At 47.8% G+C, this 26,304-nt stretch overlaps 2 protein-coding genes across 2 annotated transcripts in view; both read right to left on the reverse strand.

Moving 5' to 3' along the window:
• Positions 1-26,304, reverse strand: part of LOC123344920 (tripartite motif-containing protein 15-like) — a 346,226-nt gene that overhangs the window by 243,215 nt on the left and 76,707 nt on the right. The gene's annotated exons all lie outside the window — the stretch shown is intronic.
• Positions 20,148-26,304, reverse strand: part of LOC123344875 (zinc finger protein RFP-like) — a 44,994-nt gene continuing 38,837 nt past the window's right edge. Inside the window, exon 9 of the mRNA XM_044981366.1 lies at positions 20,148-20,560. Within this exon, the coding sequence (XP_044837301.1) occupies positions 20,269-20,560 (292 nt within the window). The 3' untranslated portion in view covers positions 20,148-20,268. The remainder of the gene's footprint in view (positions 20,561-26,304) is intronic.

Raw genomic sequence — 26,304 nt, forward strand, 5'->3', positions numbered from 1 at the left:
TAGCCTTGTCAGATACCCCCAGTGTATCAGCATATCTTTCATCATTTACATAAGGGGACTGCAGTTGTCCTATTATGGTCTTGCAGGTGGCACGAATAGCAGGAGAAGGTATTTCCATCCACTCAGACTCTTTCTCAAGTGAGTTATGAGGGCGACGGGACAATGCATCTGCATCTGCATTGGTTTGACCCGAACGGTACTGCAGCTTAAAGTCATAAGCAGCCAAGGCAGCCATCCATCGCTGACCAGTAGCATCTAGTTTAGCTGTGGTCTGCACATAAGTAAGTGGGTTATTATCGGTTTTTACTACAAAGGTCGCTCCGTACAAATAATCATGAAGTTTGTCCACAACAGCCCATTTGAGAGCTAAAAACTCAAGTTTGTGCACGGGATAGTGTCTTTCCGATGCAGTCAGCCCTCGACTGACAAAGGCCACGGGTTTCCATTGATTCTCATAATTTTGATAGAGAACTGCTCCTAATCCCTCAAGACTGGCATCTATGTGAAGTTCATAGGGCTTGGTAGGATCTGCAAAGGTTAATACTGGTGCAGTAGTGAGTTTCTCAATAAGGGTATGGAAAGCGTGGTTGCATTCCTCGGTCCAACGGTCCCCAAAGGGCTCATTCACCTTGAAATACCTCTCAGGAGGACTCGCAAGCTTATGTTGGGGTGATCTCTTCCACGTTGGGGGGTAGCCCCTTGTCAAATTGGTGAGAGGTCTCACAATGGAGGAGTAATTTTTTACAAATCGGCGGTAATATCCACAGAAGCCTAGGAAAGACTGTAAAGCTTTCAGGTCTTTGGGTATAGGCCAGGTGGTTAGTGCCTCAATTTTCTCTGAGTCAGTCGCCACACCTTCTGCCGACACAATATGGCCTACATATTTTACTCGGGTCTGACAAAATTGACATTTATCAAGTGACAGTTTCAACCCACTAGCTTCCAGGCGGTCTAACACTTTCATTAGTCGAACTTCATGCTCTTCCAGAGTCTTCCCAAAAACAATTAAGTCATCCAGATACACCAACACTTCTAACAAATTCATATCCCCCACCGTCTTTTCCATCAAACGCTGGAATGTAGCAGGAGCTCCCGAGATACCTTGGGGCATCCTCTCAAACTGGTAGAATCCTAAAGGGCAAATGAAAGCTGTTTTCTCTTTGTCTTCAGAGCTCATCGGGATCTGGTAGTAGCCGCTTCGTAAATCTAAGACAGAGAACCATCTGCTTCCTGCTAGGCAAGCTAAGGCATCATCTACCCTGGGTACAGTGTATTGATCTGGGATGGTCCTTTTATTCAGTGTGCGATAGTCCACACACATGCGCACAGCCCCATTTTTCTTTCGCACCACCACAATAGGGGATGCATAGGGGCTACGGGATTCAGAAATTATTCCTGCTTCCAATAGTTCATGGATATGCTTTCTCACATCCTCAATGTCTGCAGGTGCCAGTCTTCGGGACCTTTCCCTAAAAGGCCTGCCATCTGCCAAACGAATGGTGTGTTCCACGTTAATGGCACACCCCACATCCCATTCCTCAGTGGAAAACACATTAGGTCTCTCACTTAGCTGTTTTTTCAGTCGGTCTTTCCAACTGGGAGATACAGGAGAATCACCAAAATTAAAAAGATCAGGATCCAATGCCTTACAGGTCTTTCTGGATGCAATTGCAGGGCTCACGACACTCACGACACTCTCTACCCTATACAATCGTGCCAACACCATTCCTTTCTTGATGGCTATGGGATGGTTGGTTTCGTTTCTTACTCTTACCACAATGCCAGCTTCCTCCATCTGTGGTAAGGATAATAAACCTCTCTGAACCATCAGACCACTAGGGAGGTTATCTCCATCAGAAGGCTCCATCATCACTGTAGGAGAAAGGCTGCAACTATGCTTCTCAAGTTTTCCTCTCAAGTCAATCTCACCATGTGGGGGTATGGACAAAACAGCTTTGGATACTCTTACAACTTTCCCTAGTGAGTCATCGACAGAGCTATCATGGTCATAATACATCCTGGATTTGCCCAGGTTTGGCTCTCGCCCTGGAGGGCAAACCATGCCTGGGGTCTTCTGGCCCAAACGACCACAAAGAGTGGCCAAAGACTGGAACATGTTGCTGTTGGTTCCAATCAATATGGGAATGCCATCAGAATTTTGCGTCTCAGGACAAATCAAAGCCAGAGTATCACATTCCTGGAGACATCCAGCCAGTTCTGCAGGAAAACTTAGAGTCACTAGTACATACCCATCGTACGGATAACTAGCATTGCTAAGGCCCCATATTGCCAGTCCCTCTAGAGGATAGATCTTCACTTGAGGCAGGAATTGCCGATGGAACTCTCTAGTAATAATGGTGACCTGAGATCCACTGTCGAGCAGGGCCCTACAAGGAATTCCTTCTACCATCACATTAACTACTGCTTCTGGGCCTATCAATCCCTCTGGGAATGGGCTCCAGGAAGGCTGTTCATAGCACAACTTAGTGGAGCTCTGCCTGTGACGACTCCCAGTATGCTCCCTTTTCCGTTGTGCTACTTTCTCTTCGTTCCTCGGGTTGTCACACTGGGTGGAAAAGTGCCCATCCTCACCACATCGGTAGCAGAATCTCTTGTTCCTTGGGAGGGTCACCAAGGTCTTCTTTACAGGTTCTCTGTTGGTGTCCTCTCTCCCTGGGCAAAAAGGAGGGTACTTCCTTTCCATCAAAGGTGGTGGAAGAATTTCGCTAGGTGACCCCTGAGGCATATTACTTGTCATAAATTCAGTGAGCTGTGCTGTCAAGGTTTTAAGCTGTTGATGGAGGTCCTCAGTGGTGGACAAGCAAGGGTCATCCTTCGGTTTGTTAGGAGCAACAGTCCTGCTCAATGAGATCTTATTCCTCTCTCTAACAGTTCTCTTTTCCTCCTCCTCTCGGACTTCTCGCAGCAATTTATGGAATTCTGGAGGGCTGTCCAATCGGTCCACGAGTTTCAATTTCATAATTAGTAAGTCATCATAAATGGCACCTCGTATGACCTGTTCTAGTCGTACTCGGTGTTCCTTGCTCCTCTCAGTGCCTTTACGGCGGATGCACAGTTGAAGGGATGGTTCCAATCTGTGAAGATAGGAAGACAGTTTTTCACCTGGCTGTTGGTAACAGGACCGAAATTGATAATAGAGGTCTTCCCCTGTCTCTAGGCTCCCAAAGGCATCCTCCATCGCCGAGAGATAGTCATCAACAGTGGCAACAGGCTTGCTGGCTTTTAATGCATAGATTACATTCCCTGCAGGTCCTCGCAGGCTTTCTGCCACACGTTTCCTCTTTTCAGCCTCACTACATTGCCATTCCTGCATCACCTGATTTAGTTGATGCCTCCAAGTGTCATAGTCATCTTCCCCTACAGGCACTGGTTTAATACCTGAAAAGAACTTCAGCTTTCGGTAAGGGCCCGATTCATATGCTGTCTTTATGGACTCCCCTATTGCTTGTCCCATAGCAAAAATTATTTGGTCCGTAGAACTGGGGTGAGGTACAGGACTACTTCCCAAAAGAGTCCTTAATTCACTCATGGTCTTCCCTTCCTGCCTAAGAAAGTCTCTCAATTTGGACTGAAAATTGATAGTTTCAGATGGTGAGGCAGGTGGGGAGGGAAAACGTGATTGTGCTTGTATGGTCACCTTCCATCCATCCTTCTCTCCATCTGGCAGAATTACATGGGGAGTCACCACAGTAGACAGTATAATCTTGCTCTCTACAAGAAGGGATAAAGTAGCTTCCCCTTTTCCTTGCATCTGACTCTGAACCACACAGGTTCCCCATTCTTTAACATTAGCAATCTCCTCTTCAATTTTTCTGATGTCCCATTCAGTGGGTACATTCGTGAGCAGGAAGTGGCGTTCAGGGTCAGCCCCCTCCAGCTCACACCAAGTCACAAGCCTCTTCTGGTAATCCATACTGGGAATTTACGTAATTTCCCAGGAAGACAGCAGGGGTGTATATAAGGTCTGAGTTTAAAAGACGGGATCCCAGCGGTGCCTCCAATGTAGCGCCCCTCTCCACCTGATTACCTCCTTTAATGGCAATCCGCTTACATGTTCTGATGGACAGGTCTGGGTTCTTTTGGATCCCGCCACCCACTCAGTAGGGTGAATCTTTGTTCTTTTTTTTTTTTGGTTATGAAATTAGTTGGCGGTGCCTCCACCCCCCTCGCTCCTTCCTGGCAGGGTCACCAGGGCAGCTTGGGCGGAAAATCCTAACTACCAAGGAATCCCCACTTATTTGCCAGATAGTTGGAGACTTCCAAGAGATAACACAACACATAAAAATATATTCAACACAACAATTATATTAAACAGGCAACAAATACAACATAATAGGGGAAACACTATGTTTAGGGTCACCGGTGCCCACACTTAAAATACCCGTGTCTGGATGTAACAAATGCAAAACTAGTGTCCTGTTGGTACGCGTACTTTGCTGGGGCCCTTGATGACCTATACAATTCTCTGCAGAGGTGTAGCAGTGTGGCTGACTAGGTTCAGTACAGCCCAAAAGACCCACAAGTGGGAGGAGGTGGTGAATCCCTTCACAGGTGTAATAAGCGGTAAATTATAAAATCCTCAAACCCTCACTCCCTGGCTTGAGGACACAGTTCAGGGAGTAGAGGGTCCCCAAAACAAATACCCTGACTAACTGACTAAAGACAAGGCACTCACGAACTCCACAAATGATCTTCAGGGTTGAGGATGACGCTGGACGATTTCAGGGGCTGCTGTCCGCTGGCAGGGATCCTCCTCAGGCAGGAATCAGCCCTGGACTAGCAGCGCCGACCATGTGGGGACTGGTCTCACCAGGGGAGCTGGAGGCGAACCCAGCCTGGCTGGGGAAATTTCTCAGCAAACATAACAATTGGGAATCATCCGTGAGGAAGGAAAACCCAGCTGGGGAATCTGGTGTCAGGTTCCTAGAGGCCAGTTCTCAGGGGGAACCCTGCTTGCAGGCCTGGGACTCACCAGCTCCCCACACAGCCAGTTTGGCCTTTGCCCTGGCTGGCTCCAGCCTCTCCTCCAAAAATGGCTTCTCCCTCTCCTCAACTCCCTGGGAGGGGCATCTCCACTCCCTATTGGTTGCTGGGCAGACTCTGAGGTTGCCTTGGCTCCTCCTCCCTGAGCTGCCAGCAGACAGAGCTCCAGGAATCTCCTTGGGGGTTACACAGGGAAAGAATTAACAAGGATTTGAAGGGAATTTTAATGCATGTCAGTCAGTTAGCAAGAGTTAGGCTAGCTGTAACCCTAATGACGTGAGACTTGTAGAAACAAAGATAGTGTGAGGCAGAGGGAACGAACTGTGTGAAAAGTTGTTACGACCTTGCCAGAGATAACCAAATATGCAGGCTGGCGTCTTCTAGGGGTGAGACAAATAAGATAGCAGAAAGGCTTATGTATAAACAAAATGTAGTGTTGCTCTTTATTGTCTGTATTATTGTTAGTTATTGTCTGTAACAAAAGTATAAAGGCTTGCTGTAATTGTTTACCAGTTGAGAGACCTGTCTGGGACTGGGGCAACCCTGTGTCCTAAGGCACTCCCTCCCTCTATTGTAATTACTAGAGAAAGAATAAAGTATTTGATTTTGCTGCACCCAAAGAAAAAGCGAGAACTGAGTTTTTCTCCGACAATTTGGGGGCTCGTCCGGGATGGCAACGCCCACAGACACACAGACGGCTACTACGGATCGTTCCCCTTCGAACCCCATGGTGCCACAATAGAGGTAAGAGACCTTTTGAAATCTCTATTGGGGTGTCGGAGGAGGACTGTCTGTGGGGACGTCTGTCTCTGTTGGGCTCACGCCATCTGAACTTATTGACTGTGCAGCAGGATCAGCTGCAGAGTGGTATTGGGGAAAGGCCCCAATAAGGTTAGTTTATAGCAGTACTGGGAACTGCTGAGTTGGCCAACAAGGTAAATGCATAGGTAAATGCATAAAGTAATGCATAGGTAAATGCATTAGAATGCACCGGTGCTGAGGGGTTTTTACCGCCTCAAGAGGGGTTGTCATACCGCCTCATGGTATTGGTCCGGACCAGGTAAAGATGCATCGTGGTTAAAAAAAAGCCCAAAAAAACCCAAAAACAAACAAAAAAAATTTAAAAAGGTAAAGAAGAGATAAAAAAAAAGGTTAAAAAGGGAAAAAAGAGGCCTTGGTGTGTGTGTGTGTGTGTGTGTGTGTGTGTACACCAGTGTGAGTGATTGTTATCGGAAGACGCCCAGAGTACCCTGTGAAGCGAAAGCTAGTGATCAGGACTACTCTAACGCAAGCCCGGTAACTAGTGGATCTTTAGGAGATCCGACCCACGGTGGGCTGACTCGGCCTGGCATCGTCCGGCGAGGAAGCTACCTGGGTCTAGGAGTGTGTGAACCCATCTTCCCTCCCCTTTCCCTTCCATGTGGGCTACTGACAGTCTGATCATCTCACTGGAGGCAATCAGAGTAAGCGGCGCCGTCTCCCAGAGACTAGCCGACGCTCTTTGCTGAAGGGAGGTGTAGGAGAGTTGTAGTCTTCCTTGTTAGTCTCTCCTGTGTGAGTACCCTGTAGGGAGAGATCCTCAGTTTATGTCCGCTAGCGCGGACAGGGCACCCCCTCAGTTTGTGTGATTGGAAAATGGGGGAGGGACAGTCTAAACATTCCACCTTACCCCCTAAGGGTACCCCAGCATATTACATGTATGTACATTATGGTCCTAAAACCTGCAGGTTTTTAAATGATTGGAATCTGTACACGTGTGAAAATTCATTTAAACAATGCCCATTAGAAGGTACCTTTGAGTTAGATAAACTTACATACCTCAGAGGAACCCTTACTTCATCAGCCTCTGATGCGCAGTGGGAGCAGTTTATGTATTGGTGGGAAGAAGCAACAAAGAGACTCCATGAGTCTCGGGTGCGGAGTCTGAAGGACTCCCAGGAAAAATTAAAAACTGAAGTACAGGATTTGAAACTTAAATGTAAGACATCCAAATGTCTTCCTGCTCGAGCAAAGCCCTCTGCTTCTCTTTATCCCCAATTAGTTAAGGCTGAAAGTGAGGAGGAGACTGCTGAGGACATAGTGGATTTTTTTAGCAGCATTCCACAGCCGCAGCCAGTACCTCCCACTGACCCCCCCTACTCAGAATATGCAGGCAGTGGTAATATCGCCACCGCAAGTATCAACTGCACAAATTGTTCATTCTCCTTCTTCGGAAGAATTCTCTTCTTCACTACTGAATGATTCCAGTAGCCCAATTAACCCTGATTCTTCTGATAACAATGCCCGCTACTTTCTTAGAAGCACGGCACAGACACTCCAGGCTCCTTTGAGAGACTTGCCTGGAGCTGGAGCTGTAGGGGGATTAGTTAAGGTACATGCCCCTTGGACACCTGGAGATCTTAGAAACTTGGTAAAAGAATTTCCTAAAATCAGGGAGGAGCCAGTAAAGTTTAGAGAAGAGCTCCAGACAGTAATTCAGTGCTATAATCCATCTTGGGCAGATATTAATCAACTTTTACGAGCGGTACTGCCAGCTGAAGTTCAGCAACGGCTTATCAGACAGGCAGCTTGGCCTGATACCGACCCTGGAATTGAGCGTGAATTGACAGAGGCTAGGAACCGTCTCTTAACCTCTATTGCAGAGGTTTGTCCTAAGAAAACAGATTGGACGAAAATTGCTAACTGTAAACAGAACAAAGGGGAGTCCCCTGCTGATTATCTAGATAGACTGACAAAGGTCTTTGAACAGCATTCGGGAATTGCTAATCCAGCTGAAATTCCCAGAGAAGCGGTAGGAGCTGCTTTTGTTCAGGGACTCTTACCAAAAGTTCAGCAACCATTAAGAACTATTTGTATTGGCTGGCAAACTAAACCCCTTTCAGAATTGGTGACAGTTGCCAATCATTGTACAGCTTGCATAGAGCAGAAGAAAGAAAATAGTGAAACAAAACTTATGGCTTTACAATTACAAACTTATCAGTACAGGGGCCGTGGGGGAATGAGAAGAGGACGAGGACGAGGTTGTGGGCGAGGTATGGGAAGGGGTTCCTCGTATCCTGCCCAGAATCCTGCCCCGACTGGGAGCACTGCATGCCACTTTTGTGGGCAGGAGGGACACTGGAGAAATGAGTGTCCAAACCGACTATCTCAAAACCCTCCTCTGTTCCCAAATCCTGAAGCACCTGTTTTTTCCCCACAGAATACCCCTTACTAGGACAGCCTGAGGGAACGTGAATCATGAATCCTTTAATTCCTATTAATCAGGAAGGCCCATATGTTAATTGTAAAATTGCAGGAAAATCTGTTACTTGTCTTGTGGACACTGGAGCCAGCAGATCTGCTTTGAGATCCTCCGAGTTTCCCTCTGTTCCTTTGTCAACTTTGTCTGTTAATGCTGTAGGCATTTCAAACTGTCCTGTTTCGCATCCTGTCACAAACCCTCTTGCTGTTTTGCTGGGGCCCCTCGCTGACGAACATGCCTTTTTGCTCAGCCCCTCCTCTCCCGTGAAGTTGCTGGGAAGGGATCTGTTGTGTAAATTAGGTTGTACCATTTATTGTACACCAGATGGCGTATTCTTACAAGTTCCTGATGAGAATACTAACCTGGTGTTGGCCACACTCCATATAGCAGAGCCAGCTAAATCAAAGATACCTCTCAGCCCTGACCTTGTGCATTTGTTGTCACAAGTGCCCCCCCCCCATCTCTGGTCTCGTCATGCAAATGAAGTGGGACAGATTAGGACAGCCGAGCTGGTTAAAATTCTTATTGACCCTGCTAAAACGTTGCCAAGGATTCCACAATACCCACTGCGTCCTGAAGCAGAGGAAGGAATAGCTCCAGTCATAGAGTCTTTATTACAACAGGGTATTATTGTTCCCACGATTAGTTCTTGTAATACTCCTATCTTTCCTGTAAAGAAGCCAGGAAAGAACACCTATCGGTTTGTTCAAGACCTCCGCGCGATTAGTGCTGTTGTTTTACCTTCTTTTCCTGTGGTTCCAAATCCAGCTACAATTCTTTCTTGTATTCCACCGTCAGCCACTTATTTTACTGTTGTGGATTTGTGTTCAGCTTTTTTTTCTATTCCCATTCACCCAGATAGTCAGTATTTGTTTGCCTTTACTTACAAAGGATGTCAGTATACCTGGACCAGATTACCCCAAGGGTATACTGAGTCTCCATCCCTGTTTTCCCAGATCCTAAAGAAGGATCTGGATGCTGTGGTTTTCCCCGGTAAATCAGTGCTTATACAGTATGTGGATGACCTTTTGCTGGCATCTTTCTCTTTTGAATCTTGTAAAACTGATACTCTGACACTTTTAACTGCTTTAGCTGCCAAAGGTCACAAAGCATCCCAGGAAAAACTCCAACTGTGTCAACCCAAGGTTCATTATCTTGGTCATGATATTTCTCATGGCACGCGTCATTTATCAAACTCTCGTATTTCAGCTATTTTGAATATGCCTAGGCCTGGTACTATTTCTCACTGGTACTATTGCTGCACCCAAAGAAAAAGCGAGAACTGAGTTTTTCTCCGACAAAGTTAAAGAAGTATGGGCTGGATGAATGGACGGTAAGGTGGATAGAAAACTGGCTAGATGGTCGGGCTCAACGGGTAGTGATCAATGGTTCTATGTCTAGTTGGCAGCCGGTATCAAGTGGAGTGCCCCAAGGGTCGGTGCTGGGGCCGGTTTTGTTCAATATCTTCATTAACGATCTGGAGGATGGTGTGGACTGCACCCTCAGCAAGTTTGCAGATGACACTAAACTGGGAGGAGTGGTTGATACGCTGGAGGGTAGGGATAGGATACAGAGGGATCTAGACAAATTAGAGGATTGGGCCAAAAGAAATATGATGAGGTTCAACAAGGACAAGTGCAGAGTCCTCCACTTGGGACGGCAGAATCCCATGCACTGCTACAGACTAGGGTCCAAATGGCTGGGCAGCAGTTCTGCGGAAAAGGACCTAGGGGTTACGGTGGACGAAAAGCTGAATATGAGTCAGCAGTGTGCCCTTGTTGCCAAGAAGGCTAATGGCATTTTGAGTTGTATAAGTAGGGACATTTCCAGCAGATCGAGGGATGTGATCATTCCCCTCTACTCAGCACTGGTGAGGCCTCATTTGGAGTACTGTGTCCAGTTTTGGGCCCCACACTACAAGAAGGATGTGGATAAATTGGAGAGAGTCCAGCGGAGGGCAACAAAAATGATTAGGGGGCTGGAGCACATGACTTATGAAGAGAGGCTGAGGGAACTGGGATTGTTTAGCCTGCAGAAGAGAAGAATGAGGGGGGATTTGATAGCTGCTTTCAACTACCTGAAAGGGGGTTCCAAGAAGGATGGATCTAGACTGTTCTCAGTGGTAGAAGATGACAGAACAAGGAGTAATGGTCTCAAGTTGCAGAGGGGGAGGTTTAGGTTGGACATTAGGAAAAACTTTTTCACTAGTAGGGTGGTGAGGAACTGGAATGCGTTACCTAGGGAGGTGGTGGAATCTCCTTCCTTAGAGGTCTTTAAGGTCAGGCTTGACAAAGCCCTGGATGGGATGATTTAGTTGGGGTTGGTCCTGCTTTGAGCAGGGGGTTGGACTAGATACCTCCTGAGGTCCCTTCCAACCCTGAGATTCTATGATTCTATGGAGGGTCAGCTCCAGGGCCGGCTCTAGGTTTTTTGCCGACCCAAGCAAAAAATTTTTTGGCTGCCCCGCCCCCAGCCCTGGGCTCCCGCCCCCCGTGCTGCCCCAGCCCTGGGCTCTCCCCACCAACCTGCACCCTCCTGCTGTCCCAGCCCTGGGTAACTGGTAACTTGCTCCCAGGGCGGATCATTTGGCAGTGCACAGAACACAGACAGGATTGGTTCCCGTATGGTTACAGAAGTGCAGTAAAGTGGAACAATTTTCAACTTGTGTAATTGGAAGATATCTGGATGCATATTATAAGACTGTCCTACATAAATGAGGAAAAGTTGAGGTGACTTTATTATTCTTTTGTTCCACTCTTTCTTTCTATGGGGAATATGCCAATGCAAATCACTGTCTTCCTTTTAAACAAATAAAACTAAACTAATCTAAAAAAAAGGCAATGGCTGTTGAAAATAGCAATTCCAGTCCTAATAACCACTGGGAAGCATTTCTTGCTCAATTTTATCCTACTTTTTCTACAGCAAGTTACAGTGGATCAGTATATTTGATTGGGGAGAAATGAAGTAACAGCTGCTCAAATGGAGCTTGAGCACTGTTGAGTTTTGAGGTGTTCAAATCTGGAAGGCAAGTGCTAGATTCCCTTTCTGAATATTGGCTAAATCTGGAAAGGAAAAGTGAATTTCTGCTTCCATGGCTCCTCCTACAGGCCTGGTACTGTATCTAAAGCTGCCCAAGTCCTCTAGCAGAGCCTCCCCTCCCTTACTTTTCATTTTAAATTCTAGTGGGATCCACGTACCTCCCCTGCTAGGCTTCAGATAGAGAAGATCACTGTCCATTTAGTCCACCTAATTCTTTCTTTGGGGGGCTGCAAGGTGAGGTCACACCAGTATCCCTAATCCAGTCTGGGGAAGTCTTCTGAAGGGGATATCTGGGCCAAAGCCTTCTACTCCTTGGGCACACTTGTTCCTCATTCACAGTGCGACCCCCTTCTAGCAGCTCTGGACTCACAGCAAGCTGTAGCATGGCTCAGCTACCTCACTGCCCCCCCTCCCTTTCCTGTTGATAGCTGCCAAGGGATTGCTGGGAAATGTAGTTCTTTCCCTGCTCCAGGGCTGGATCTATAGGCAAGGAGCTAGCCAAGGAACTACAGCTCCCAGGGTCCACTCCCCTGGGTTCTCTGCTTCTGCAGCATTGTGAGAGGGAAGGAAGTGAGTGTTATGGGGCTCTAGTGTTGGCCCCCCTGCACACAAAAAATGGCCCGAATGCTGCCCTCTGCAAATGTGCCACCCCAAGTATCTGCTTGCTTTGCTGGTGCCTAGAGCCTGCCCTGGCAGAAACCTTCTCAGTGCCCAGCATCCAAACACCCTTAATTCTGCCCAGGTGGGTTCTGGTGACTATTTCTACATGTCTGAAATATTAAATTCAGAGACATGAATGGAGAGGTCTCCCCCTCAGGGCTGTCACATCCCTTTGCCTTGGGCTAAGGGGCGCTCTTTCCTGTTTCTGGATGAGGGAGAGACTCTGCCTTAAGTGCTGCCACCTCCTGCTCCTTTTGCCTTGGGGTGGGCAGGTTTGTATTCATGGTTTTTCCTGGTCTGGGGAGAGGCTGCCTGCTGTTCCACATCTTCCACCGTTCTCTGTGGCCAGGATAGAGCAGCTGGTGGCTTTAACCATAGAAACTGTATGCAGGAGCTTCCCTGACTCTGCAGCTGAGAATGTGGCAGCCCCACCAGGAGGGGCAGGGAGATGCAGCAGAGGAGGCAGAAAAACAGCCAGATAGACAGGAGTCCCCAAGGGGACTGTCTGTGACTCCACGTTCAGGCTGTTATATTGATTGAGGGGTTCACACTTGATACCTGGTAGTGAAATCTAAATACAGAACTCACAACCAGCGTGGGGTTTGTGCCTTGGTTTGTAACTGTTTGCCCTGAGGTTGGTACTCACATTTGTGAGCTGCTCTAGACAGTGTGATGGGAGGACTGAACTTGGCTGTCCCACATGCCAGCTGAGTGCTCTAACCACAGAGAGGGTAAAAATTATAAGGTGGGTGACATCACAAAAACAACGCAGGTGCCTACTTCATTCCAGGAAGAAATGCCAGACACTGGCTTCCTGTCTGTGGGTGGTTAAGCGGGGATAGACACCCCTCTGCACTCCTGATTTAGTCACCTATCTGTGAGGGGGAAGGGCTCAGGACAGCCCTCCCCTTGTCAGCATCTCCCCTTGTCTAGCTTAGATGGCTCCCTGCCTAGTGAGCTGTGTTTTTCTGAATTGCACTATAAGGTGCCCATGATGCTCATGCACTGTCTAGGGAGTTTAGGTCCCTGACTCAGCTTTGCAGTCACTTTACATTGTGCCTCTTCATATAACCTTGTAGTGTGTCTACCCAGGTGTGACCTCTGTTTCATGAGACTTTGTATCAAAGCCTCATATAGAAACCTTGTACTGATGAGCCTTGGTATATGGAAACTTTGTATCAGAGCCTCATGTAGAAACTTTGTGTTATGCCTTGGTATAATGTTATAGCCCCTAAGGATAGTTAAAGTAGAAGAAACATGTTTTTTTGCTAGGAGTAGAATAAGATCCCTCCCCAACTCCCTTAATCAATTGCCCTGTTGAATGAACAAGGTGTGAATGAGGAAGGTGGGAAGGCAGCACCTCCAGAGAGCTCCAACCCTTGCAGAGGGGATGGAAGCCAGACCCAAGGACAGTAAAACCTGTCAAGTGGGCTCATTAAAGACAAGCAGACATACTGGCAGCCTCAGCAAGCACCTTCTTTTGAAAACACCCTCCTTGCAGCATTGGGACAACACCCAGAAGGAAGCAGCACAAAGGACCAATGGACACAGATACAGATTTTGAATCTGGTACAGATCGGCATGAGAGGGAAGCTCCTATAAATGTGAAGTATCTTGCACAGGACCCCGGATCTCGTCTTGTCAACATGGGAGCATCGAGCCAGAGCGGCAGAAGCCCAGCTCCACCCCTCCCACATCTAACTCACCTGGCCAGTGCAGTTCAGGGGACCAAGTAGTTGGTAACAACAAGACAGAGTGTGCTTGTGTGTGTGTGTGAGTGCATGAGTGTAATATATATGTCATATGCGTATGATACAGTGTTAATTAATACATGTATTACTAATAAATGTGGTGTTTTGCCTTATCCCCCCTGAAAAGATCCTGTGCAGTGCTTTAAGTACAACAACATTAAAGTGGAACACACAAGAAGAATTATCTGTAATGTTTTATTTACAGTAAGTAGGTGGAAAGCAGGAAGGTAAAAGGTGCAGAGAAGGAACTCTAATAACCACAGTGTAGAGGAAGGAGATTCCCCAGCTACTGAGAACACTTTTTTTTATGACACTAAAATAGCACCAGTGGCCAGGGATTAATATAGGGAATTAATGAGTTACAGTCTCACTTTCAGTAACATGTAATAAATCTCCCCGTCCTGCTCACGTTCCCTTTCCTTCCATACTGTCCTTTTCTAGTCATTATTGTTCTAGCCTCACTTTCCATCCCTCTTTATTTCCCTGTGTCTCTCCTCCCTGTCACAGATCATCCCCCTCAGCTGCTCTCTTCTTTCCCTGATCTTATACCTTCCCCTCGTGCTGATCCCAGGCTGGGAGTCAAGGCCCCTGCACCCGAGCCAGGCGCCCGCAGCAGCCACGTGGCGCTGCAGGAGGAGCGAGGAACGGGGCCAGCAGCAGCCGGTGGATCACGAAAGCGAAACCAAAAATGGCGCAGGCGCCATAACAAGCCTTTAAAGCCGATTGGGTAACCAGGAGCCAATCATGCTCTCGGGAGGGAAATTAAAAACCAACCACCAGAAAAGGCAGAAGCCCCGCCCCCAGGGGCGGCGCCAGAACAGGCGACATTCGCTGCAGGAGAAGCCACGTGAGGCCGGCCGGGCTCTGCCTTGGCAGCTCCTGCAGCAGCCGCCGGGTGTTTCCCTTCCTGGGACTGACTCGGCTGCTGCTGGGTGGGGAGGAGCCCCCGGGAATGTTGCAGCCTGCAGGCGTTTGTGTGACATGTGCCCCAGGGCAGGACCCTGTGGCTGGGGGGCATCCACCTCTGGTGATGCTAGGGTGACCAGAGGTCCCGATTTTATAGGGACAGTCCTGATTTTTGGTTCGCTTTCTTATGTAGGATCCTATTACCCCCCCCCCCCCACCCCCACTCTGATTTTTCACACTTGCTGTCTGGTCACCTAGGTGATGCCCTTGAAGGAGCAGAGTCTGTGTGTCTCAGGAGAGAGACCCAATATTCATGGAGATATTAAATATATGTCACTGCCAGTTTTAAGCATTTTTTCCTGATATTTATTGAGTTAAATGTTCACAATTGCACAAAACTCTGGGTTTAGCATTTCCTTCCAATTGCTCTCAACTTCAGTTTTCACAGTTGCAGGAAATTATGGGGCGATACGTCAATAGAGAGTCAGACCCCAATGATTTAATGTCAGTAGATTAAAAAAGCTGAAGCTTTATAACAATGAAAACACAGATGGTCGCATCACCTGTCAAAAGATGCAGAGTCACTGTCCTTCAATCAAACACAAATAAGTTCTCAAGCAGCCTTGTTCTTACTTTGCGTATCTCCAATTATCATTTATTATCAATTGAAATATTTTATTCATTGGTCTGTGTGTAGACAGCAAAAGCAATGTTTGCCAACATTTATGAATAAAAGCTCATTCTTCCCAGCCTTGTGATGATAAACTCTCAGGCTAAAAGCTTGGTTAAGCTGGAATCAGTGTTTTCGAGACTCGATTCTCATTTACACTAACACTGCTTTGGCTCAGTGGAAAGGGGCTGCAGCATCACCAACTTCATGATTTTATCATGAGTTTTACAGTATTTGTTGTGTTTGATGAAATCCCAGCTCCTGGAAGCATGTGAGGAGGTGAGATTCTCAGGCCACCTCCCAAACATGGTAATGGGGGTTGCAGCCTGGGCTGGGCCCCCAGGGTCTCTGGGCCTTGGTAAAGTGTACCAATCCCACCCCCGCCCCACCATGTGGAGGCCCTGAGTGCAGTCTAAAGCTCTGAGAAACCAAAAGGCAAATAAAATACTAATATTTACTATTTATTATTGTAACCCTTCTGCCGGGCCGAAACGATAGCAGCAAGGGCCGGGTTCAATACATAGGGGTCCCTTCCCCACAACATAATGCAAAACCAGCTCGAGCCCCCACCCAGTGACCTGGGAAAATCTTACACACACCCCTGGGCGCCTCGAGGAGGCAATACTTCCCCTCTCGCAAGCACAGAGTCTTGGTGTAGCAGAAAAGGTTTAATACATGATAAACAACAAGCATTAAATTGGGAAAATACTTCAGCTAGAGTTCATAGGTCAAACCGTGAGCAAAGACCCACCCCAGCAAATTGGGCCATGTCCTTCTCTCGGGGCCCTTGAGTCCAGCAACCCCCAAATCACCCACAGTCCCAAAAGTCCCACAATCCAAAAGTCTCTGTCCTGGGTCAGTGCAGCCCCAGAGTTCAAGAGTCTCTCTGCAGAGGTCCCCCTCCCCAGCCCAGGTAGAAAGGGGCACCTTATGTGGTTTCGGGGCTAACTGCCCTGCCTCTTCGTGGGGTTCTGCTTCTACTAGTCGTCCCCGCAAACAGCTCTGCTCCGCTTGCTCTGTGGGCTGCTCTGCTCTGCCAGCTGCTCTGGTCCACCAGCTGTCCTGTGAGCCACTCCAGCCATCCTCACAAGCTGCTTGGCTCCACTCACCCAGTGGCTGCACAAACTGCTCCACTCCGTTCTGCCAGCTGCTCTGCTCCACAGTATTGCTTCAGGCTCCCCCACTCATTAGCACAGTACTCAGTGCTCTCAGCTCAGCAAATCCAGCTTTTCAGTGATTTCAGCTCCTACTGATTCCAGCTCCTAGTAGGGGAGCCCCAGTGAGTTCAGCTCAATAACCTGTATCTAGATTCTCAAGGGAATCAAAAATTAACTCTGACATTCCACAGTGGAGGAAGGGGGGGGGGAGAGAGAGAGAGAGACAGGTGGAACTGGTGCTTCTGGCTCATACAAAAAGCCTGCACCACCCAGTACAGATAACTGTCCACAGCCTCTCTCTTTAAATGGGTTTTGGAACCCATGTGCCTATCTAGCAAGCGCTATCCAGCTGACAATGAAACCCCCCATCACAAGACAATTTTGTAGTTCCCCATTTACCCAATCAGGATGACAACATTTCATTCCTCCTGCCCCAATAACAACGAAATTGGGGCTCCCACAGCTGTGAAAATAACCATCCCATGCTGCTTTGCGGTATGCTAAGTGGGGTGGGAGTGCCCATGCAAATAACTGAAATGCTAATATGAATACTTGAAACTTCCACTCTGCACTCCCCATAATCTACCACCAGATGTCAGGGTAGAGCTCATCCTGACTCTGCTTACATTATTATTAAATCTCATGATTTTGGGGGGCTGGCCTGATTTAAGATTTTTAAATGCCTGGGGTTGGCAGCGCTGTGCCAATGAGAATTCAGACCATAAATCTTTCTCTGTTACCCAAGGGAATCCCCTAAATGAGTGTCATCATTGATCTAACACAGCACAGTGAACAGAAAGGGAAACGGACACAGAGGACAAGCTATGGGAACACGCAGAGCTGGGCTGTGGGCCCCAAGCAGGACATGAGCAGAGTCCCCCCAGGCCCAACAACAGCATTTCCGGGCCCCAAGGCAGAACAGTCAATGGGCCCCCACTGGTGCCCGCATGTACAAGCTGCGCCCAAGTGGACTCCATCCGCCTGACATTTGGGCGGTGCTGCGCCTGTGCTGGCTGGTGCCCAGTGAGCTGTCAACTGTGCTGTTGGGGGCTCTTCCAGCATGGCCAGGGCTTCCACATGCCCACCCGCCTGCCTTCGCTCCTGCCACTAGTACCACCCCACGCGCCAGAGGTGCTGACTTTTAGTTGTGCCGGTGGGTGCCCCATCCCGGCTCCTCCCGCTTCCCCAAGGCCAAGCCCCCACTTCACCCCACTCCACCGCTTCCTGCCCCTGCTCTGCCTCCTCCCTCAAGTCCCCTCCCCTGACAGCCCCCTCCTACCTACTGCTCACTCCTTTCTGCCCCCTCCTGCCTTAAGGTTGAGGTGTGTGTGTCTGGGGGGGCTCAGTCTGTCCCCAGAACTGACAATTTTCAGCATATTTATACACTTCTTTCATACTCTAGTTATTGAATGTGTGTCTGTCACTGATATCATGCAATGTCATTATTAAAATAGCAGTGAACTACAGCATTACATTACCATGAATTACAGTCTCTTAAAATCATTACACTCAGCTACAAGCTGCCTTCTCTGACACCCCTGTGTAAAGACACTGTGTTCACTCTGTGCCTCACCCCGGCTTAGCGCCTGGTTGGGAGCTGAGGGCCACTGATGGCTGTGGGAAGAAGGTGGATGGGAGACACAAGCAGTGGGGAGTTTTCCCTCTCTCCTTTCCTATCACTCTCCCTGCCCCTTTCCCTCCCTCTTCTTTCTTTTCTAAGTCCTTGCTCCCCTTCTTGATGTTTCCCCCTTCTTGCTTCCCACCCGTGTCCATTTTCTCATGTCTCTCTGCTCCCCATCTCCTGGTGGCTCTGTCTAGTGCCTGCTCCCACCCACCCACTCAAAACAGCAGAGGAGGTTCCCCCTCCTCAGATAGGAAAGGTGGCCCAGTGGTTCAGACACAGGCCTGAGGGTCAGGTGTGCTGGGTTTGGTTCTCTGCTCTGCCACTGACTCTCTGCTTAACCTTGGGAAAGTCACTTCACCTCTGGGTGCCCTACATCCCACCTGCCACATGGGGCTAATGCTGACCCTGCCTCCTAAGCTGAATCCCTTCAGGGATGTGTGGTGATGGGGAAATGGAGATACCAAGGTGAGTAGATTTGGCTGAATTTCTCCACAACTGGAGAGTGAGAGCCAGCTCCACACAGTGGGCACAGGACAGAGAGGGACTCAGCTGTCAGGGCTTCAGCCCAACATCTTCCCCCCCCCCACACGTGGTTCCTGCTGGAGTCCAGGACTTCTCCTACCCACCCTGCCCAACCCCTCACCCAGCTACCAGGGTCCAGAGCTGCTTCTCCCCACCCCTGGCCAGTGCAGCTCCTGCCGGGGTTCAGGGCTTTTCCTCTCTCCCTACCCAGCATGGCTCCTGCCAGGGTCCGGGGCTTTTCCTTCCCCTAATGTGCCACTTCACCCATCCAGCGTGTGCGCCCAGGAGCCTTGCAGCCTGCTGGGGCGATTTCAAAGGGCCTGGGGCTCCCAGCTGCCGCCACCACTACCAGGCACTGGCAGCTGACACGACAGGAGACCCTGGATGTCAGACGTTGGGTTCCTGTTTGTGGGTTGCTAAGCAGAGACACACACCCCTCTGCAGCCCAGATTTAAGCACCTATCCATGAGAGGGGTGTGACTTAGGACACTCCTTCCCCCCTTGTCGGCATCTCCCATTGGCTGGCTTACATGGCTCCCTGCCAACTGAGGTGGCTTTTGTGAATCACATTGTAAGGTGCCTGTGTCGCCCATGCATTGTCTAGGGAGTTTTAGGCCCCTGACTCAGCTCTGAGGGTCACAGTGCTGCTGTCCCTGTGATTTTCTCACTGCCTAAAAATTACTCACTGTGATTCTCAGCATTGTAACACCTGAATCCCTTCATGGATTGCACCCTGTGCAAACAGTCACCTCTCCACAGAGCACAGCTGAGCAATTCCTGATTGACATGGGTGTGCACAGGACAGAGGCAGAGCACAGGCTGGTTAGTGACACATCACACAGTAAAATCCAAACTCTCTTCCCAGAGGCACAATACTCCTTGCAGCTGGAACATTAAAGAGCAACAAACACGAAGAATTGTTTGTAATGTTTTATTAACAGTAAGTAGCTGGAAAGTAGCAAAGTAAAAGGAGCTGAGAAGGAGCTTTAATAACCACAGCACGGCCAGGAGATCCCCAGCTACTGAGAACAGTTTTCTTTATGGCACTAAAATTGCACCAGTGGCAAGGAATTAATATAGGGAATTAATGAGTTACAGTCTCACTTTCAGTAACATGTAATAAATCTCCCCATCCCGCTCACGTTCCCTTTCCTTTCGTACTGTCCTTTTCTATTCATTATTGTTCTAGCCTCACTTTCCATCCCTGTTTATTTCCCTGTGTCTCTCCTCCCTGTCACAGATCATCCCCCTCGGCTGCTCTCTTCTTTCCCTGATCTTATCCCTTCCCCTCGTGCTGATCTCGGGTTGGGAGCCCCCAGTGAGAACTAAGGACACAGATCTGTACAAAATGCTCCTGGCTGCTGCTGCTGCTGCTTCTCCCCAACCCCCCAAACCCTGATTGATTCATGCTGGGTCCCTGCCACCCCCACCCCTGCCTGTCCCCTGGCAGGCTGTTAGTGCCACCCCCTGCCCAGCCCCCACCTCTGCCCCTCAGGGCCCCTTCTGTAGCCCCAGGGGTTCTTCCCCTTCCTCCCCCCATCCCTGAGGCTGCAGAAAGGGAGGTGGAGGTGCTTCCAGGGGCCATAGAGATGAGGATCCAGAGGCTGGGTAGATAGGAGTCCTCCAAGATCATAGAGACTGGGGTCCATGAGGCTAGAGAGGCTGATTTCAGGTCCCCCCCTCTGCTGCATGTCTCAGGGACACAGTCTGAGCCGGGATCCCCGCCCCACCCGGAGCCAGGGTCGGATTCTCTCCCCAGGGACGGAGCCCGGCGGGAAAGTGAAGATCGGGGCCTCGTCACCAGCATCGATAAATGTCACCTGTCCCCGGTCACAGTCCAGACAAACCTGGATCCTGCTGGGGGCCCGGCTCAGGGGCAGGGGGGTCACAGGGGAGGTGAGAGCCTGGAACTGACCCCACCACCGCTCCACAGCCCAGATCCCCCCCTCAGGGCTCAGGTTGATCCCTCCCTTCCTCCCCACAGACCAGTGGTTTCCCCAGGAATTGAAATTAGGGGGGGTGTTCGAATTTACAGGGGGGGTGTCAGGACCAATGAGATATGAAAAGAGATATGAATAAAGTAAATGTTTTGTTAGGATTATGCAAATTTAACATAAGAATAATGCAAGTTACACCAAAACACATAACACGTCTAGATTTCTAAAAAATATATACATTTTAAAAAAAAGTATTTAATTTAAATTGACTTTTGAAAAGTAAGCCATCATAGGGTAAGAGGGAAGATCCTCTCATGGATCAGTAACTGGTTAAAAGATGGGAAACAAAGGGTAGGAATAAATTATCAGTTTTCAGAATGGAGAGCGATAAATAGTGGTATCCCTGAGGGGTCGGTACTGGGACCAGTGCTGTTCAACATATTCATAAATGATCTGGAAAAATGGGTAAACAGTGAGGTGGCAAAATTTGCAGATGATACAAAACTATTCAAGATAGGTAAGTCCCAGGCAGACTGCAAAGAATTACAAAGGGATCTCATAAAACTGGGTGACTGGGCAACAAAAATGGCAGATGAAATTTAATGTTGATAAATGCAAAGTAATGTACATTGGAAAACAATCTCAACTATACATACAAAATGAAGGAGTCTGAATTAGCTGTTAACACTCAAGAAAGATCTTGCAGTCATTGTGGATAGTTCTCTGAAAACATCCACTCAGTGTGCAGCACCAGTCAGTGATTCCCAACATTCTGTTTGCTTCTTTAAAAAGAACAGGAGCACTTGTGGCACCTTAGAGACTAACAAATTTATTTAAGCATAAGCTTTCGTGGGCTACAGTCCACTTCAACGGATGTAGCCCACAAAAGCTTATGTTCTTTTTGCAATACAGACTAACACGGCTGCTCCTCTGAAACCTTTGCTTTTTTATGAAAGGGATAGATAATAAGACAGAAAATATCATATTGCCTCTATATAAATCCATGGCACATGTACACCTTGAATACTGTGTGCAGATCTGGTTACCCCATCCCAAAAAAGACATACTGGAAATGCAAAAAGTACAGAGATGGGCAACTAAAATGATTAGGGGTATGAAACAGGAGAAGAAATTAAAATGACTGGGAATTTTCAGCTTAGAAAAGAGACAACTAAGGGGGGATATGCTAAAGGTCTATAAAATCTTGACTGATGTGAAGAAAGTGAATAAACTAAATGTTTTGTTAGGATAATCCAAATTTAACATAAGGGAAATGCAAGTTACACCAAAACACATAACAGATCTGGATTTCTAAAAAAAAAAATTAAAAAAAAATGTATTTAATTTAAATTGACTTTTGAAAAGTAAGCCATCATGGGGTAAGAGGGAAGATCCTCTCATGGATCAGTAACTGGTTAAAAGATGGGAAACAAAGGGTAGGAATAAATTATCAGTTTTCAGAATGGAGAGAGATAAATAGTGGTATCCTTGAGGGGTCAGTACTGGGACCAGTCCTATTCAACATATTCATCTGGAAAAATGGGTAAACAGTGAGGTGGCAAAATTTGCAGATGATACAAAATTATTCAAGATAGTTAAGTCCCAGGCAGACTGCGAAGATCTACAAAGGGGTCTCACAAAACTGGGTGACTGGGCAACAAAATGGCAAATTAAAGTCAATGCTGATAAATGCACAGTAATGCACATTGGAAAGCAATCTCAACTATACATACAAAATGATGGCATCTGAATTAGCTGTTAACTCTCAAGGAAGAGATCTTGGAGTCATTGTGGATAGATCTCTGAAAACATCCACTCCATGTGCAGCAACAGTCACAAAAGCAAACAATGTTGGGAATCATTAAGAAAGGGATAGATAATAAGACAGAAAATATCATATTGCCTCTATATAAATCCATGGTACGTGCACACCTTGAATAGTGTGTGTAGATCTGGTCACATATCCTAAAATATATATATTGGAATTGAAAAAGGTACAGAGATGGGCAACTAAAATGATGAGGGATATGAAACAGGAGGAGAGATTAAAGTGACTGGGAATCTTCAGCTTAGAAAAGAGATGACTAATGGGGATATGATAGAGGTCGACAAAATCTTGACTGGTGTGAAGAAAGTGAATAAGGAAATTTTATTTAATCCTTCACATTACACAAGAACTAGCAGTCACCCAATGAAATTAATAGGCAGCAGATTTTAAAAAAACAAAAGGAAGTATTTCTTCACACAATATAAAGTCAACCCAGGGAACTCTTTGCCAGGGGATGCTGTGAAGACCAAAACTATAACAGGATTTTAAAAAGAACTAGATAAATTCCTGGAGAACAGGTCCATCTGTGGCTATTAGCCAGGATGAGAGGGATGCAACGCCATGCTCTGAGTGTCCCTAGCCTGTTTGCCAGAAGCTGGGAATGTGCAACAGGGGATGGATCACTTGATGATTCCCTGTTCTATTAATTCCCTCTGAAGCACCTGGCCTTGACCACTGTTGTAAGACAGGGTACTGGGCTATATGGACCATGGGTCTGACCCAGTACGACCATTCTTATGTAAAAATTAATTATAATAAAAATGTTTAGTACAGAAACTCCCCAACATAATGACCTCTCAAGATAGCAACAATGTGAGATAACAACCTTGGCAAATACTGCATTTTAAAAATCTTGGCCTACTGGGAAACATATTTATATAAGTTTCCATTCCCAGTCACAAATCTAGCATTCTGGAGCAAAGTGACTAAAATATAGTCCAACAAACAAATGTTTATTTAACGTGCCCCTCACTTTTCCCTCCACCGCACTCCACTCACCGGTGTTGTCCTTGGTCAGTGGAGACTCAGAGTTCAGAGGTGCTTTCACGTGAGTACACCTTCCAGGTGGGGGACAAAAAGGCACAGTTTGCTCTGGCCACGGCTGTTCGTTGTGCCATGGTTCACTTTACCACTCTGTTGCCAATGGCCCTGCACAGTCACCTTCTGCTGTCACCTACCACTGTGACCTCTGCGAGTTGGTCTCTTGAGGTTCCACCAGCTCTCAGGGTATGGCTACACTGGCGATTTGCAGCGCTGGAAAGCCTCCACCAGCGCTGCAATTAGTAAGTGGCCACACCTGCAGGGCACTTCCAGCACTGCAACTCCCTGGCTGCAGCGCTGGCCGTACACCTCACTCAGCATGGGGAATAAGGATTCCAGCGCTGGTGCTGCAGCGCTGGTCATCAAGTGTGGCCACACACCAGCGCTGTGATTGGCCTCCAGGGTATAAGGATGTATCCCAGAATGCTTTTATAAATTACTCTCTTTGTTTTGTTATGCAGCCTCTCTTTGTTTTGTTATGAACGAGCTCCCATCAGAGCTCCGTTGCTTATCTAAAAAACAAACAGAGCTCCTGTTTGCTGTGATCATCTGTACCTGGCTGCAAACAATCAAATGAGAGGCAGGCAGGGAGGGAGTGAAACAGCGGGGAGTCGTGTTGGCTGCAGGCTGTTTGCAATTAAGAGTTAAGACTAAGGGGTTGGAAACATGTTCTGATTTTTCAATGCAGGAAGCTAAACACACAGTGTTGGCTCCAAAAATCCCCTCTCTCTCTCCCCCCGCTCCCTGTCACACTAGACCCCACTCCACCCCCCTCTTTTGAAAAGCATGTTGCGGCCACTTGAACGCTGGGATAGCTGCCCATAATGCATCACTCCCAACAGCGCTGCAAATACTGCAAATGTGGCCACACGCCAACGCTGGTAGCTGTGAGTGTGGCCACACACCAGCGCTGGCCCTGCACAGCTGGATGACCAGCGCTGCAAACTACCAGCGCTGCAAACCGTAAGTGTAGCCATACCCTCAGTGATTTCAGCTGAGCTCTCAGTGCGGGAACCTTGCTGCTAGTGCAGTCTGGGCTGTCTCTTACACAAAAACACTGTACCCACAGGAACACTGTCCCCACAACAGGACTAAGCAGATTGTCAGTGATTTCAGCTGCAGTGGTCACTTAACAGAACAAAAGACTATCTATAGAGCCTAATCAGCTCTGTCTTTAAACAGTGGAGAGGGACAGGTCCCCACCCTCTCTCTTGATGCCTTCAAATCATCACAGGCTAAGTACAGTTCTACTGCCCTTTACTCATACAATAAGAACAACATTTCATCCCCCCTTCCCCGACATTCAAGTGGTTTGTAACCCAACCCCAGCCAAAATCTATCACTTGGACAACACAGCTCTGTTTGCTGGATACCTAGGTAGATTAGGTGTGAATGTAAATATAATCTGGCCCTGAAGCCTTAGCCCCCAGCTCATCACTAGCTGTCAGGGAGAACTCATTTAGACTTTGCTTACAAATCATCATTTGAAATTATTAGGTTGGCCAACATCAACTAAATGAATGCACTGACATCATAAAAAACAGCTGTATAAGGAAGCAAGGAAGCTAGTCTATGTTCATACTTTTCAAATATATTATACTTTTTCAGATACACATATTTTATCAGCAAAGAATCCTGTGGCACCTTACAGACTAACAGAGGTTTTGCAGCATGAGCTTTCGTGGGTGAATACCCACTTCTTCGGATGCAAGTAGTGGAAATTTCCAGGGGCAGGTACATATATGCAAGCAAGAAGCAAGCTAGAGATAACAAGGTTAGTTCAATCAGGGAGGATGAGGCTGTGAATGGCTTGCCAACTACAGAACCAGTTTCTCCTCCATTGGTTTTCACACCTCTACTGGTAGAACAGGGCCTCATCCTCCCTGATTGAACTAACCTCGTTATCTCTAGCTTGCTTCTTGCTTACATATATATATCTGCCCCTGGAAATTTCCACTACTTTCATCCGAAGAAGTGGGTATTCACCCACGAAAGCTCATGCTGCAAAACGTCTGTTAGTCTATAAGGTGCCACAGGATTCTTTGCTGATTTTACAGATCCAGATTAACACGGCTACCCCTCTGATACTTGACATATTTTACCATACACTGTATAAGCTTTTAAAGTGTGTATTAATGTTTCAGTTTAAATTCAGATTTCCAAACAGACACTAAATTGGTATGTAACTAGCTCACAAAACTTGGGGGGGTGTTGGGAAAATTCAGGGGGGGTGTACACCCCCCCTGGGGGGGGTGTAGGGAAATCACTGCCACAGACAATCTGGCCACCCCCACAGCCCAGTGTCACCCAGCCCCGACCTCCACCTCCCAGCAATGTCTCCCCAAGGTGAATCCCTCACAGCCCAGCACACAGGGCCAATGGTCAAATCTTTCAGGGTTGTTGGGCAGTTGCTGCTGCGTGTCTCCCCATCTCACACTTTTCAGATCCTCAGACAGGACGAGGTTGGGATGAGCCGTGTCTGGATCCAGAGTCACATTCACTGGAGAGAGAATCAGAGCGTTAGGGGCAGAGCTCAGCCCTGGGGGAGTCTGGGGCCAATTCTCACGCTCCCCAGCAGCCCCATTCAGGGTGGAACAGTCCCAGATCCCAGGGTACTGCCCCTGTTCTGGACACCTGAGGGTACGTCTAGACTACCCGCTGTATCGGTGGGTAGTAATTGATTGAGACGCGATATATTGATCCCCAAACGCGCTCCTGTTGACTCTGGAACTCCACCAGCATGAACAGCAGTAGCGGAGTCGACAGGGGGAGCCGCGGACGTCGATCCCATGCCATGAGGATGAGAGGTAAATCGATCTAAGATACTTCGACTTCAGCTACGCTATTCACGTAGCTGATGTTGCGTATCTTAGATCAACCCCCGCCCCCCAGTGTAGACAAGCCCTGAGACTGAGCAGAGATGT

The sequence above is a fragment of the Mauremys mutica genome, chromosome 12 (assembly GCF_020497125.1).
Source record: "Mauremys mutica isolate MM-2020 ecotype Southern chromosome 12, ASM2049712v1, whole genome shotgun sequence".
In the NCBI taxonomy this organism is placed as follows: domain Eukaryota; kingdom Metazoa; phylum Chordata; order Testudines; family Geoemydidae; genus Mauremys; species Mauremys mutica.